The 15,328-nt window shown below is 43.1% G+C and overlaps 1 protein-coding gene across 1 annotated transcript; it reads left to right on the top strand.

Moving 5' to 3' along the window:
- Window positions 1–567: 567 nt before the first annotated feature.
- On the top strand, window positions 568–14,913 carry LOC128421907 (aldo-keto reductase family 1 member C3-like). The gene is made up of 9 exons (XM_053405233.1): window positions 568–796; window positions 4,428–4,595; window positions 5,145–5,261; window positions 7,643–7,720; window positions 7,931–8,053; window positions 9,409–9,518; window positions 12,171–12,336; window positions 13,509–13,591; window positions 14,617–14,913. Exons 1-9 carry the CDS (start codon window positions 710–712, stop codon window positions 14,657–14,659), a joined length of 975 nt encoding a protein of 324 aa, XP_053261208.1. The 5' UTR covers window positions 568–709; the 3' UTR covers window positions 14,660–14,913.
- Window positions 14,914–15,328: the final 415 nt, after the last annotated feature.

Here is a 15,328-nt window from a genome sequence, read left to right as displayed (position 1 = left end):
TTCCTTTTAATCTGCATTCAGGGTGAGCGTTGTGCACACGGCGCCACGTTCCACTCAGAACACCAGCTTCATTGGGTTAACAAATGCCTCCACATATTTCATTTCTTATTTTGTTTCTGAGCATGTGTTTTCATTTCAATACTGAATAAAAGGTTTGCATACCTCTTAGGCTTGCCTTTCGTATGTCTATAATTTACTGATCTAACAAAGAGGTGAAGCTTCTTGATCAAAGATTGCAATAGGCCTCTGCATTGCTTTATTGGAACGCGAAGAAGAAGAAGAAGAAGAAGAAGAAGAAGAAGAAGAAGAAGAAGAAGAAAACTATTTTTTATCCTGTGAAAGCAATGCTGCTTAGTCCACAATGAAACTGCTGGTGTAGCAAAGGACATTCTGCTGAAAGTTACTGATAAAAAGTTGGTCATAGCTTATCTATCCTGTGAAAGCAATGCTGCTAAGTCAACAATGAAAATTGTGGGGCATCAAAGGACATTCTGCTGAAAAATACTGATAAAAAGTTGGCCATAGGTTTCCCCGCCCTTCTCTCTCATTTCTTCGGAGTATTTAAGCACTCCCCTCCTTTTGTACCAACAAAAGACATTTTATTGGAAACACGAACTTCATTTTTTTCACTCGAGTTTTTCCTTTCACCACAAGCGTGTTGATCAGTTTCAGCCTGCAGCCAAGAACTGAACAAGCACAGAAGCAGAAAATGGCACTTAGCAAAGACCATGGCATTACAATGAATGATGGGAACAAAATCCCCATATTGGGGTTTGGAACCTTTACCCCGGACACTGTAAGTAAAATATTTAACTCTCAGATTGTTGTAACTTGTTTTTGAAGAGCAAGATGCCTGCCAGCTGCTGGGTGCTTCATACATTGCAAAGCACCGCATGGGATACCTCACCTGATCTGAGAAGCCATTTGTGCATAAGAACTTCTTGGGTCACTGTTATGTACTGAGTTGAATAGGATCCAAACTGCAGCAGTCTGATTGGTCCTAGAACAATGCAGCAGTATGATTGGTTGGCAGGAACCACCCAATCATGCTCCAGATAGAAGTGAATCCACAACCTGATTGGCTTACAGTAGAATTCCGGAATTAGCCAATCATGTGCAGCCCATTGTGTAAATAATGTATATAAAGCAGATACCTTGAGGGGACTTTCATTCATTCCTCCTCACCACTATGAGCTGAATAAAGAGCATGAAATCACTTTGCGACTCTGAGTATATTTCAGTCACAGCAGCCAAGAATGCAACAGATGCCTTGCAGCACATAAAGCTCTGCTTCTCATTGAACAAGGGTCCTGAGCCAGCAGATTCAGGAGCAAATAATGTTTTGTGCAAGACTTGGATGGTTTGTAGCTGAGAAACAGTTTCCAGTGTGAATTTCTGCAGGGTTCAAAGCCCCCAGTGCAAAATTTCTAGTGATATTTTCAAAAATATTTCTATAGAATTATAAGTGCCCACTATTACCGTAGTTTTGTTGGGAATAACAATATTATCCAAAATTACCAGCCATTAGCTAACTATTCTGGACACTCACAATAAATATAGAATCAATTCTTTATCCAAACCATCTTCATTTGGTCCATATCACCAGCAACGCAAATGAAGGGATCAATGTACGTTCTTGTTTTGTAATTAAATTAATTTCTAGGAATATCATGAATTTACCAAATAAAAGTTACCACTCAGTTTTTCAAAGGAATTTTCCTTTTTCCATTTTTCCAATTCAAATTCATATGTCTGCTCCATTCACATATAAAGCAAGGGTAGAATCCATTTTATACAAAGAGATACATGCTGACGAAGAGACTTCCTCAACAGTGTTCCACTGTTTGAACCAAAATAACTGACAAGTTAACTGATTGCTCATTTTCAATCCTGCATGTGAAGAGAGGCTCTGGCAGATTGAACAGATGAGATTACTAGGGGATCCAATGGTCAAGAAGGCAGTTTATGTATGGGGCGTAGAGGAAAATGAGGGGCAGATGGGGCTCATCTAGCTAGGGAGGTAGCCTATCTAGGAGAAGGAAAACTCTGCTCTTGAACCTCTGCTGCCTTGTGGGATATCTTCAGGAGAAGAAAAGGAGTAAACCCTACACAAATCTGGGCTGGAGTTCCTAGGATGGTTGGGTGGTGCATTGCATGCCTCCTTCTGGCAACTCCTGCAGCCAAGCTGGTGCCAAATGTATTACTCTGCGTTCCTTTGGATCACATCAGCGAGGATGAGAGAGAGGCCTTTTCATCTGGGCAGCCCAGGACCTCTATACCCACTGCCCAGGTTTGCTCCCCAGGGAAGTCACTTTGGTGCTGCTAACACAGCAATTCTTACTTTCCCCCGGAGGCACACTCCATTGTCTCTAGAGACAGACAGATACCAACAAGAAGGATGGAGGGGTTCACATCATTGACTTGCTTCTCCCACGGCCATAGCCTTGGATTCCAGCAGAAATCAGGCTGGGCTCCATCTCTCAGCTGCCCAGCCTGCTTTCTGCTTCCAACTCCTGGATCTCTCTCACACACACACCCTAGTTTTTGTCTTTCTAACTACCCACCCCTTCCCCCTCTGGCACAGAGCTGCTTCATTTATTTCCTTAACATTCCATACTTAAGGGGCCATTGCCAAGAGACTTGCATACCTATTCCAGCAATTGGTTCCTTCTTATATCCAGAGTTAGAAGGAATTCAGGCATAGAGCCAAAACCCCACTCACATCAAATTTTTACACACACACCATTAAATATTTCATTTTTTCACAATAGTGTGTGTGTGTGTGTGTGTGTGTGTGTGTGTGTGTGTGTGTGTGTGTTATAACAGTAACACCATCAATATAACATAAAAGACAAACCAAAACATGGAGTACATTTTATGGTATTGTCAGCTATGAAACGGTAAGGTACTGTGTATACATAAAAGAGAGCCAGTGTGGTGTAGTGGTTAAGTGATAGACTCATAATCTGGGTAACCGGGTTCACTTCCCCACTCCTCCACATGCAGCTGCTGGGTGACTTTGGGCCAGTAACACTTCTTGAAGTCTCTCAGCCCCACTCACCTCACAGAGTGTTTGTTGTGGGGGAGGAAGGGAAAGGAGAATGTTAGCCACTTTGCGACTCCTTGGGGTAGTGATAAAGTGGGATATAAAAAATTCTTCTTCTTCTTCTTCTTCTTCTTCTTCTTCTTCTTCTTCTTCTTCTTCTTCTTCTTCTTCTTCTTCTTCTTCTAGGTTCACTAATTAATTAGTAGTCTCCATAGAGATACATGTGTTATAGGGGGTTGCAATAACTCTGCTGACTTATTGATGTGATCCTGAAAGTCCTAAAAATTGTCTCTCTTTGCCTGACCATTAATAAATCCATGAATAAATCTGGCATGTTTGGGTCAAGCACTCAGAAATTGCTATTTCCCATACATGCGCGTACTGTCAGGAGCTCAGCCTACACTCGAGTAGGACCCTGGCAGAGACACATGCCCGACCGGCATGTTCCCTCCCTCCTGGTCGATCGTTTGGGAGCTTCAAAAGCTTTCTTCTGCCCGAACATCACAGCGACCGATGCCAACAGACATCGTCACACTTAGGGATCCGCAGAGTTTGCGCAACTTGAGCAACAGACCTCAGCAACTCAACATTTTGGCTAATCTACTTTATTTAGATATAAACGCACACGGAGCGCTGCAACATGGCACCCTCTCTCTCTAGCATCAGACAGCAGAAAGAAAAAGGACAAAGGACAATAGTCCCACTTCACAGAACACAGTAACACAAACATCCTGTCTCTGTCACTTCCCACTCTGTGGAGTCAAAACATATACCATCATGTGATAGACAGCAATCCCATGACTGCAATCATGGAGCAGGAATTCTAACACATATCACGAACACAAGATAAGATTTCATCCTGTTTCCCACCTGGCAGCTACCTGGGAGCACCCGTTTTAATTTCCCATAGTGCCTTGGTGTGTGCTGGCAGAGGGATTGTGGGAAATTAAAATGGCAGCTCAACACCTTGCAACATTGATTGGAGCCCTTTTGTCATTGCTGGTCAGTGCCACCTTTCCACATGAAAGAGGACCCAGGCATCAGCAGGGATGGATCTAGACACATCAAAGAAGCGTTTCAGTATAAAGTGCTGTAAATTTAAACAGGGAAAACAGGTAGAGAAAAACAAGACTCCATTTTGCCATCTGGTGGCACAATGTTATATCGCACATGCAACACATACTGTATACATAAATTGCTTTTTCTTTACGCTTTTTCTTTCTTTTCACTTGTTTAGGGCCAGCCTAGCTGAGTCCCTGAGACTCAGGTCTAGTTTGAAAATGTTCACCGATACTCAGTGTTACTTACAGGTACCCTCTGATATTAATTTCCCCACTGAAGCAGAGACCTTGACTAACCTTTTCACCTTTTCAACCGGCAGGTTCCCAAAAGTAAGTGTGAGGAGGCTGCAAAGATAGCAATAGAATACGGCTTCCGTCTTATTGATAGTGCATATGTATACCAGACAGAGGAGCACGTTGGGCGGGCTGTTCGTGCGAAGATTGCAGACGGAACAATAAAAAGGGAAGACATTTTCTACACTGGAAAAGTGAGTGAGTTTGGCATTTTTTAAAAAAAAGAGTACAGTGGTACCTCTGGTTACGTACTTAATTCATTCCGGAGGTCCGTTCTTAACCTGAAACCGTTCTTAACCTGAGGTACCAATTTAGCGAATGGGGCCTCCCACTGCCAACGCACCACTGGTGCGCGATTTTTGTTCTCATCCTGAGGTAAAGTTCTTAACCTGAGGTACTACTTCCGGGTTAGCAGTGTCTGTAACCCGAAGTGTTTATAACCCGAGGTGTCTGTAACCCGAGGTACCACTGTAAAATATAGCGCCTGCATCATGATGCAATCTTTTGATGAAGGGCAATATATAAATTTCATAAATAAATGGTAAAAATACTGTTTATTAGCAATGATGACTTTAAATTTGCTTTACCTCACCACAGCAATTCAAAATACTCTTCAGAACAATATTTGAGTGTGTCCTTAACACTGTGCACACTGGAATAGTCATCTGCCAGAGCTAAACTGTCCCGAGACCCAAAAACTGTATGGCTGTGTGAAAATATAAATCTCTTTATATTTTTGACAGCTCTGGAGTACCTTCCACCGCCCTGAGCTAGTTAGGAAATGCATAGAAGAATCCCTGAAGAAACTCCAGTTTGACTACATGGATCTGTTCTTAATGCACAATCCGTATTCTATGAAGGTAAATAATTATTGATGTCATAATGCAAGTATTGAGTACAATATTTGAATGGGAGGGGAGAGCCTACTAAAAATATTTTATTCCCTGAAGGAACATTGGGAATTGTTATTTCTTAGAGATGCTGACAGTTCTCTGCTTTACTATATCTCAATCAAGGAATGACCGCTCCCAGATTTGGGGGGAGAAACCATGCCAGTTAAAGAAAACAGTTGCATATACTTATTACATTAACTACATGGGCATCATATGTAAGAAATCATCTGCATAGCAGGACTTGGCGAGGGAGCGAGGGAAGAAAAAAGGGGTTGGAGAGATGGGGAGACAGGCCTGTGCAGAGAGAGAAGACAGTTTGTTCTAGGGGGGGGGGGATTAAAGCATGTTTGGGGAACCTGTGGCCTTCCAGATGTTGCTCAATTGCAACTCCTATCATCCCTGATCACTGTCCTTGCTGGCTGCAGCTGATGGGACTTGGAGGCCAGCAAAGCCTGGAGATCCACTGATTCCCACCACTGGGTTAAAAGAGACAATACTGTATTAATATTGCAATGGGGGGATGCTGGTGGACATGTAGTTCTTGGGCTTGCCAATCAGAAGGTCGGCGGTTCAAATCCCTGCAATGGGGTGAGCTCCCATTGCTCTGTCCCAGCTTCTGCCAACCTAGCAATTAGAAATCACACCAGTGCAAGTAGATAAATGAGTACCATTGAGGCGGGAAAGTAAATGGTGTTTCCGTGTGCTCTGGTTTCCGTCATGGTATTCCGTTGTACCAGAAGAGGTTTAGTCATGCTGGCCACATGACCCGGAAAGCTGTCTAAGGACAAATGCCAGCTATCTCGGTATGGAAGCAAGATGAGCGCCATAACTCCATAGTCACCCGCTGCTCTTCTCTCTCAAACCAAAGTGGGTCTGAAACGTGCCTTAGGAAAGTTTAGTGACCAATGTAACACTGAACTGTTAACAATTAATTTTGCTAAAACCAAAATTGTACATTTTAACCGCTCCTTCAGGAAAGATAATTGGAGCGTAAAGGGAAACGCCATTGAACAGACTAAGACCTTCCAATACTTAGGCATTACTTTCTCTTATAATGCCAAATTGTCAACACACCTGACCACATCAGCTATATCAGCAGGAAGAAGTGCAAATGCCATCCTTAGATTATTCAGAAGGAAAGGAGCTGGCTTCCTCCCGATGGCCCTAAAAGTTTTTCAGGCAAAATCTTTAGCCCAACTCCTGTATGGCTCTCAAATTAGCCCCTCTGCCAACCTTAAGACCCTTGAAACAGTACAATCAAAATTCTTAAGATCATTATTTGCTACCCCAAAGTGTACACCTAATGCAGTCTTAAGGCAAGAGGCAGGACTGCCCAGAGTGGAATTAAAAGTCTGGGAGCAAGCAATATCCCTCTGGCTGAAAATCCATTACAATCCTAAGGGACTGTTACCTTGCTTCCTGGCCGCAGTTCCCTATCCTCCTTGGCTTATGCAAATAACTAATAAGATCAAACAAATTGGCCTAAACCCTGAAAACCTTTTTTTGGGAACTCTGAATAAGGCAAAAGCAATTATCACTCAGAGACTTTACGATGTCGAATTACAACAAGAAGACGCCCTACTCCCGGAGACGTATAGATGTTTAAAAGCTTGGCCTAATTTTGCAACTGCCCCTTACTTAACTAACATCACTAACGAAGCTTATAGATGGGCTTTCTCTAGAGCCCGCTTTGAGACAATGCCCTCAGCAGTGCTGTACGGCAAATTCACGCGGGTACCAATGCATGCGCGCCTCTGCCCCTGTATGTCTAATAAGGTAGAATCTGTCACACACATCCTTCTATTTTGCGAATTTTATAGTGAAGAGCGAGTTCAACTTATTTTGCCGCTTTTATCAAAATTCATACCCCTACAACATTATTTGGAATCCTCCCCCAAAATTCTACGAAAATACCTTCTGGAAGATTCCTCAAGCTCAATATCATATGAGGTGGCCAAATTTTGCACTTTAGTAATCAGGAAGCGTAAATCTCTTCTGTTGAATGGCACACTGCGAAGTTCCCTTGTGTAATCCTTTATTTTATTTTTTTCTGATGTTGTTGTTGATTTCTTTTTGTTTGATCTTGTGGTGTTTAGTGTCACTGGCTTTTGCCATAATAAAACTTGGAAACTTGGAAAACTCCATAGTCACCTTTGACTGGACTTAACTGTCTAGGGGTCCTTAACCTTTACCTTTACCTTTACCTTTACCTAATATTTCACCATAAGTATTTTTTCCTGGACAGAGTAACACTTTATCCCTCTTGAATAAACAAGAATGTGAAATGTGGTACTTGTGAACTTCTAGGCATGAAATGCACTTATTCCCTCCGCCTCCTTCTTTTCCAGCCTGGACCAGATTTATTTCCCATGGGAGAAGACAAAAAATTGATGATTGAAAACGTAGATCTTCGTCAGACATGGGAGGTAGGAAATTAGGAAATCCATCCCTTGAGTCATTCAGATACAGAGCACAGTAGCCTTGCACCAGAGGAGGCATGTCCAGAACAATGACTCACACAATGGCTCCTATGAGAGCTGGTGAACTATAAGACTCCAATTTTAGTCTGGAAAAAGGTGTGGCCTCAGCTATTCAACAAACATCACTCAACAAACATGTTGTGCTTTCTTTGCCAGGCAATGGAGGCGTGCAAAGATGCCGGCTTGGTGAGGTCCATCGGAGTGTCCAACTTCACCCGTAAGCACCTGGAAATGATCCTGAACAAGCCAGGATTGAAATACAAGCCAGTGATAAACCAGGTCAAGTGTGATTGCCTTTTGTAGGGGTTTGTTCCAAACACTGTTGAAAGCTTATTTATTTAAGCTCTTTTGTGAGAGGACCTTTGATTTGACAAACACAGCCATTCTCTGAAAAAACTTGCTTAAGGCTATAAGGTTGCAGATCCAGTCACAAGAAGATATGGTTATGAGTTGTGGGGTGGACTCCCCTAAATTCCTGGAACCAGTAATGAGTTCTCATTTAATCAAGATTTCTGAATCCTCAGACAAAGGAAGTGTGGAGAAGTCCATAATGTTTGAAACAAGCATACCAGGTAGAAGGAGGCCTGCAAGCAGTCAGTGTCAGGATCATCCTACACGCAAGTAGGACTCCGTTAGAGACACATGCCCGACTGGCATGTTCTCTCCCTCCTGGTCAGTCGTTCGGGAGCTTCAAGAGGTTTCTCCAGCCCGAACATCACAGCGACTGATATCAAGAGGCATCAGCACACTTAGGAACAGCAGACTATTAGCAATTCGCGTGACAGACTCAGCAGCGCAGCATTTTGGCTAAACTACTTTATTAACATATCATACACTCAATTTGATTGGAAATTTCAGTTGATTGAGACCCTGATAAAGCAGAGTCCCAGATCATCTGCTCAAGTTAATGGAAAGCCAGGAAAATCCCCCATCAGACCTTTCTGCTCAACGTAGAAAATTCAGAGACTGAGTCTGTGTCTCACAACAAATGAAATTAATCTGTAGAAAATGCAACTTGAAAAAGGAGACGATGCACATATTTTTTTAACCTCAGAAATCTTTAATAAAAACAACTGCCCTCTTTGAAATGTCTTGTGCCCTTCTTCCCCTAATTTTATTTTCTGATGTCTCCACTGCTCAATTTGATTGGAAATTTCAGTTTATTGAGACACTGATAAAGCAGAGTCCCAGATCATCTGCTCAGCTTGATGGAAAACCAGGCAAATCCCCCATCAGACCTTTCTGCTCAATGTAGAAAATTCAGAGACTGAGTGACCAGAAATAGAGACACTGCAGGCAGAACAGTGTGCCCAGGACATTTCTTCTTTGGGTATAATGACTCAACAGGGCTGGAGTGACAGGAGATTGTGGGGGAATAAGCCCTGTCCCCCATCTTCAGCTAACACATATTTCATGGATGAGGAGCATGGCAATGGAAACCACAAAAGCAAGAATGGTCATCTAAAGATTCTGATGCATCAGAAAACACAACACACTTTAAGAATGGTAACAACAGGATATTTCAAGAAATAATAGCATGGTTCTGCTTTTCTGCCTTTCCTTTATTTCATGGTATTCTTTGTTTCACCTGAATTCTCACTTTTGGGTTGCGTTGGGGGATTTTGAATCTACAGGTTGAATGCCATCCTTATCGGAACCAAAGCAAGCTGCTGGCCTTCTGCAAGTCAAACGATATCATCCTAGAAGGATATTGTGTCCTGGGATCCCAAAGGGACCCAAGATGGTAAGAGATGAAGCCAAAACGTTTGGGGACCACCTCAGGCACCACCAAGGCCCACTATTCCCCAGCATCCAGATCAGCTCTGAAGGTTGTACTCTTGGCCCCACAATTAATAAAGATCCTCATGTTGGATACCAGCACCAGGGCCTTTTCTGTAGTGGCCCCACAATTGGGGAACTCATTCCAGAGAGAGATTTGCAAAGCTCTTCACATCCCATTTTAGACATATTTTTTAATATAACTGTTTGACTTCTCCCAAACACATGTTTTTAAATGTTACAGGCAGGGGGCTATTTCATAATTTCTGCTTCTGAAATTTTGTGCTGTTTTCAAATCACATTTATATTATGTTTAATGTTGCTTTAAGCAGTAGAATGGCAGGAATGAAAGGGCCCTGCACCCTGCCTTGCTAATAATTATAGCATTTCTCTTTTTACATAGCTTGTTTCGTGTGTCTCAGAATTTTGAATTGTGTTGTTTTTATCTATCTTGGAAGCCACTTAAATGCTTATTTTTTACAAGTGAGACCAGCAACAAATATTGAGTTCTCCTTCTCAAGACAATGAGCTGTGCATTCTTCCAGGATCCTCCATTTCATTTGAACTCCCTCCCTCTTTTCCATCTCAACTCTCCAACAGTCACACAGGATTCTTTGGGCCTTTCTTTCCCTCCTTAGGTACCCCTGTGACGGAAAAGTTTGTTTTGCTGGACAGGTTGGGTCCCCAAGTGTTTTCTTTTTCTTTTTGGCTGGGGTTCCAGGAGGGGGAGATGAAAAGGAGAGGATTTGGAGAGACAGTTTGGTAGGTTGGGAGAATAGGGAGGGAGGGAGAGAGAGAGTTGCTTCTGAGTGAAAACATCCACTCTGAGGAATATATCACAAGCTAGAGAAAGGAGTCTCTGAGCTTAGTGTGAAGGACAGTGTGTGGTGTCCTGTAAGAGTAATAGGCCAGGAATTAACTGGGAGGCTGAAGCTGAGCCAGGAGAAGTGGAAGCTGGAAAAAAAGACAGCCCACTTTGGATTCATTCCAGTCAGGAGGGGAGAGATTCTTCTACAAAAAGAGAAGACTCCCAAACCAGTTAAGGGGGCTATGGAGATCCCTTGGGTCTGTTACTTGGAGTACCTCAGGAGTAGGGTTGTCAAAGGGGTGTGTAACTGACAGGAAGTACCACCTTGTTTAAGAACCAAAGTATTAAGGGGCAACCGCCGTGCAACAACTGAGAAAGAACTGAAGTGAAAGAGAATTATAATCTGAAGTATCCTATGTTTCACCCACTTGTGTCATAAACTTCCTTTGTTTAACAAAATCTTTGTTGTTTATTTGATCAAATCCAAAGTATTAAGTTTTCCCTCACACAAGGGAAAACCCCCACAAGATAATCTGGGGTAGTTTGTAGGAATTCGTGGAATTGGTGTTCTGTGAGGAGGGTGCACTATATTTAAGTGAGGGCGGGCCCAACGGCGCCAGGGGAGAAAGTGCTGTTGCATCCCCCCCCCCCCCGCAAATACTGATTGTACCTCAGCAAAGAAAAAGACCTCTCTTTTGTGCATGGATGCTACCATTTTGGCTACAGAATGATCCACACGCAAAGTATGAGCTTGTGATTTATTGGGGGGAAAGCACTATACTAAAAACTTAAATTAATTCAAATCAACTAACCAACCTTTAAAGATAGCATATATTGGATGGCCCGGCCAATGCTGATATCTATATTCTGCCCACCAAAAATGCACACTCTTTCCATGTTGCTCTGCTGTCCTGTTGGTTGCAATCACCAAGACTGGCAGGGATGAAAGGGCCCTCCATCCAGCCTTACATTTAAATTATTATAGCATTTCACTTTTTACATAGCCTGTTCCCTACATTTCTATTGTTTTCATCTGTATTGGATGCCACCCTAATAATTATTTTTCACAAGTGGGACCAGCAACAAAACTTTGCAATACTGAGTTCTCTTGTTCTGGCTTCAGTCCAGTGAGCCGTGCCTTCTTCCAGGACACTCCATTACATTTCACCTCCCGCCCCAATGCTCCATATTTTCTCTCCAACAGGTACTCAGGATTCTTTATACACTGAGCAGACACCAACCCCATTGGCCTGTTGGGGCTTTTTTCTTTTCTTTCTTAGTTACCCCGGCACTGTAGCAATAAAAAATTAGCGAGCGCCATCTTCCATGAGGCAGCCCTTCTGATATTTAAAGATGGTTATCACATCACCTGTCCGTCTACCCTTCTCCATGCTAAACATTCTTAGCTCCTTCAACCATTCCTCATGTGGCTCAGGTTCCAGATATTTTATCATTCTGTTTGCCCTCCTCTCCACATATTCCAGCTGGTCAATATGCTTCTTAAACTGTGGAGTCCAGAACTGGACACAGTATTCCAGGTAAAGTCTCACCAATGCATAATAGAGTGCTGCTATTACTTCCCTTGATGGGAACACTATACTTCTGCTGATGCAGCCTAGAATAGCATTAGCTTATCTTCCTGCTGCATCACACTGTGAATCATGTTAAGCTTGTGGTCTACAAAGACCCCTAGATCCTTTTCATATATATTGCTGTCAAACCAAGTGTCCCCCATCCTATATTTGTGTGTATATGTTTGTGCATCTTGACACCAGAAACATACCTTCTCCCCTTGTTGCTCTCCAACAGGTTAAATCCAGAAGCTCCTCCCCTGCTTGAAGTCCCTCTGTTGGTTGCGATTGCCAAGAAGTACAACAAAAGCCCAGCTCTCGTGGCTATTCGCTACCAACTGCAGCGCGGCCTGGTGGTCATAGTGAAGGCCGACACCAGAGAGCAAATTGAGGAAGATATCCAGGTAAAGCAGCATATATTAATCCATTAAAAAACAATACTGAAAAAGCACAACATTTGAACACTGTGAACTCACGGGTCACATAACTCGGCAGTTTAGCTATACACTGCATGAATAATAATAATAATAATAATAATAATAATAATAATAATAATAATTTATTTATATGCCGTCCATCAGGCTGGGTTTCCCGAGCTACTCAAGGCAGCTCCCAACAGAATGTGAACAGCACGATAAAACATCAAACATTAAAAACTTCCCTAAATAGGGCTGCCTTCAGATGTCTTTTAAAAGTCAGATAGTTGTTTATTTCCTTCACATCTGATGGGAGGGCATTCCACAGGGTGGGTGCCACTACCAAGGAGGGACTCTGCCTGGTTCCCTGTAACTTGGCTTCTCACAGCAAGGGAACCGCCAGAAGGCCCTTGGCGCTGGTCCTCAGTGTCCAGGCTGAACGATGGGGATGGAGACGCTCCTTCAGGTATACCGGGCCGAGGCCATTTAAGGTTTTAAAGGTCAGTACCAACACTTTGAATTTGCTCGGAAATGTACTGGGAGCTAATATGGGCCTTTCAGGACCGGTGTTATATGGTCTCGGCGGCCACTCCCGGTCACCAGTTTAGCTGCCGCATTCTGGATTTGTTTTAGTTTTAGGGTCACCTTCAAAGGTAGCCCTTTAGCAGTAGTCCAAGTGGGAGATAACTAGAGCATGTACCACTCTGGCGAGACAGTCTGCGGGCAGGTAGGGTTTCAGCCTGCATACCAGTTGGAGCTGGTAGACAGCTGCCCTGGACACAGAATTGACCTGTTCTTTCATGGACAGCTGTGACTACTGAAGAAGTACTAGACAATATTTACTGGGTTGTGACTTCCCTCATCCCTGACCATTGGTCATGATGGCAAAGACTGATGGGGAGTTGGAGTCCATCCACATCTGGGGGGCCACGGTTTCCCCACTCCTGTTCTATTGCAAACCTACATTACTATGCATATAAAATTCCCTCAGTGGGAGGACATCTGGACTGAAGCTGTTGAATGAAGGATTTGAACTTTGGAAGGTGGTAGAAAAGTTTGCTTTGGTTTCTCTGTTGCTGGAAAAAAGTGCACAGCTCTGAGGTGCAAAAAGAAGACATGAGGTAAAAGCACCTCAGCATTTTATTTTCTCCCCCTGACAGGCACTTACTTTCCAGCTGTCTGAGGAGGATATGAAATCCATTGATGGCCTTCACAAAGGCATGAGCTATTTAAAATGGGACGTGTAAGTCATATTTAAATAGTATGCATACGAATACATAAAAGTGCTTCACGCAAGAATTCACACTGCGAGAGCAAAAGGAAGAAAAGATCTGTCATCCATCTCTTCTCTTCATAGAGAATTAGGTGAAACTATAGAAGGAATTACTGTGGATCCCTTGTACCAAAGCCCCATGCATACTTGGAATGGGGTGCAAGTGTATGGACAAGTGTCCATGTCATAGAACTGTAGAGTTGGAAGGGACCAGGGAGGTCATCTAGTCCAACCCCCTGCAATGCAGGAATCTTTTGCCCAGCACGGGGCTCAAACCCATGGCCCTGAGATCAAGAGTTCCATCCATTCCCGACTGAGCTATCCCAGTAGTTTTTGGCCCTAGACAGTCTTGAAAAAGTCCAGTTTCTGACAAAATGTGATGTTTGGGGTGGACTTCTAAACTCCCCATAATTTACCCCATGGCAATTCAGGATCTTTTTCCAATATAAAAAGCAAGTTGTAGCTTTGCTGCTCACCCGGCAGTTGCTCTGTGCTTTGAAACCAGGCTTCCAAATACCCTTGAGACCAATGCCATACAATGATGTGCAGACATTCCCAGGAGCATTTGATGGGGGAAATATGGCTGCCTCATGCATTACTGCCAGTAAGGGACTCCCAAAACAGCATTTGTCCTTCTCCCCCTGAAAGTCTCAAAAAGACGCTGGGGAAGAGGAGGGAGACCTTTGACCCAACCCTTTTGTACCACTTTGATCAGCAACCAGGGCTGTATTCATCATCTAGGGGTTATTTTCTCTAGTGAGAAGACGGACATATGATCATCCCAGTATTTCAAGTTTTAGATTGTAATATGGTGGACCATTTTGACTTTCAGCCTCCCAGATTTTGAGCAGGGTGGGCATTTGATGGCAAACTTGGGGAGCTTACAATTCACTGTGTGAAATGGTCTCATGAGGCAATGGCTAGCAACAGATCAATTTTCGTTGCTTGTGCATCTTCCCCACCCTGAGTGTTGACTCTCTTTTGTTTCGTTTCAGATACGCTGATCACCCACAGTATTGCCCACCAGATGTGGAATAAGGACTCGTCTCCCATCTCTAATTTATCCCTTTCTGAACCTGGGTCCTTTTGCATGGAAAACACTAGGCAAATCTGTGAATATCAGTTCCTCCCAGCATCTCATTTTCCACTCTTCAGTTCCTCAAATCTCCATATTAGTTTGGGATGAAAAGAAAATCCCTTGAAAATTCATCATTGCAAATTTCTCCTACCATACACATTTTCCTTTGTACTTTTGGCCAAAATAAAGCATGATTGCATGGTGTTCTCACTGATATATGCTCTTTAATGAATACTTTACTCCACTATACAGTGGTACCTCAGGTTACATACGCTTCAGGTTACATACGCTTCAGTTTACAGACTCCGCTAACCCAGAAATAGTGCTTCAGGTTAAGAACTTTGCTTCAGGATGAGAACAGAAATCGTGCTCCAGCGGCACAGCAGCAGCAGGAGGCCCCATTAGCTAAAGTGTTCCTTAAGGTTAAGAAAAGTTTCAGCTTAAGAACAGACCTCCGGAATGAATTAAGTACTTAACCCGAGGTACCACTGTATGCATTTTTGTAATGGTTCTGTAGCTGAACAACTGCATCACAAAATTCAGAGAATTGCCACTTTCTCAGGATAACTGCATTTTGATTTGCATATTGGTTCAAGAAGTGTGAGCTGTGTAGTTTCTCCCTAATGTGT

The sequence above is a fragment of the Podarcis raffonei genome, chromosome 10 (assembly GCF_027172205.1).
Source record: "Podarcis raffonei isolate rPodRaf1 chromosome 10, rPodRaf1.pri, whole genome shotgun sequence".
NCBI lineage: Eukaryota > Metazoa > Chordata > Lepidosauria > Squamata > Lacertidae > Podarcis > Podarcis raffonei.
Note: the sequence above shows the minus strand (reverse complement) of the source record. Positions and strands in the feature narration are given on the sequence as shown.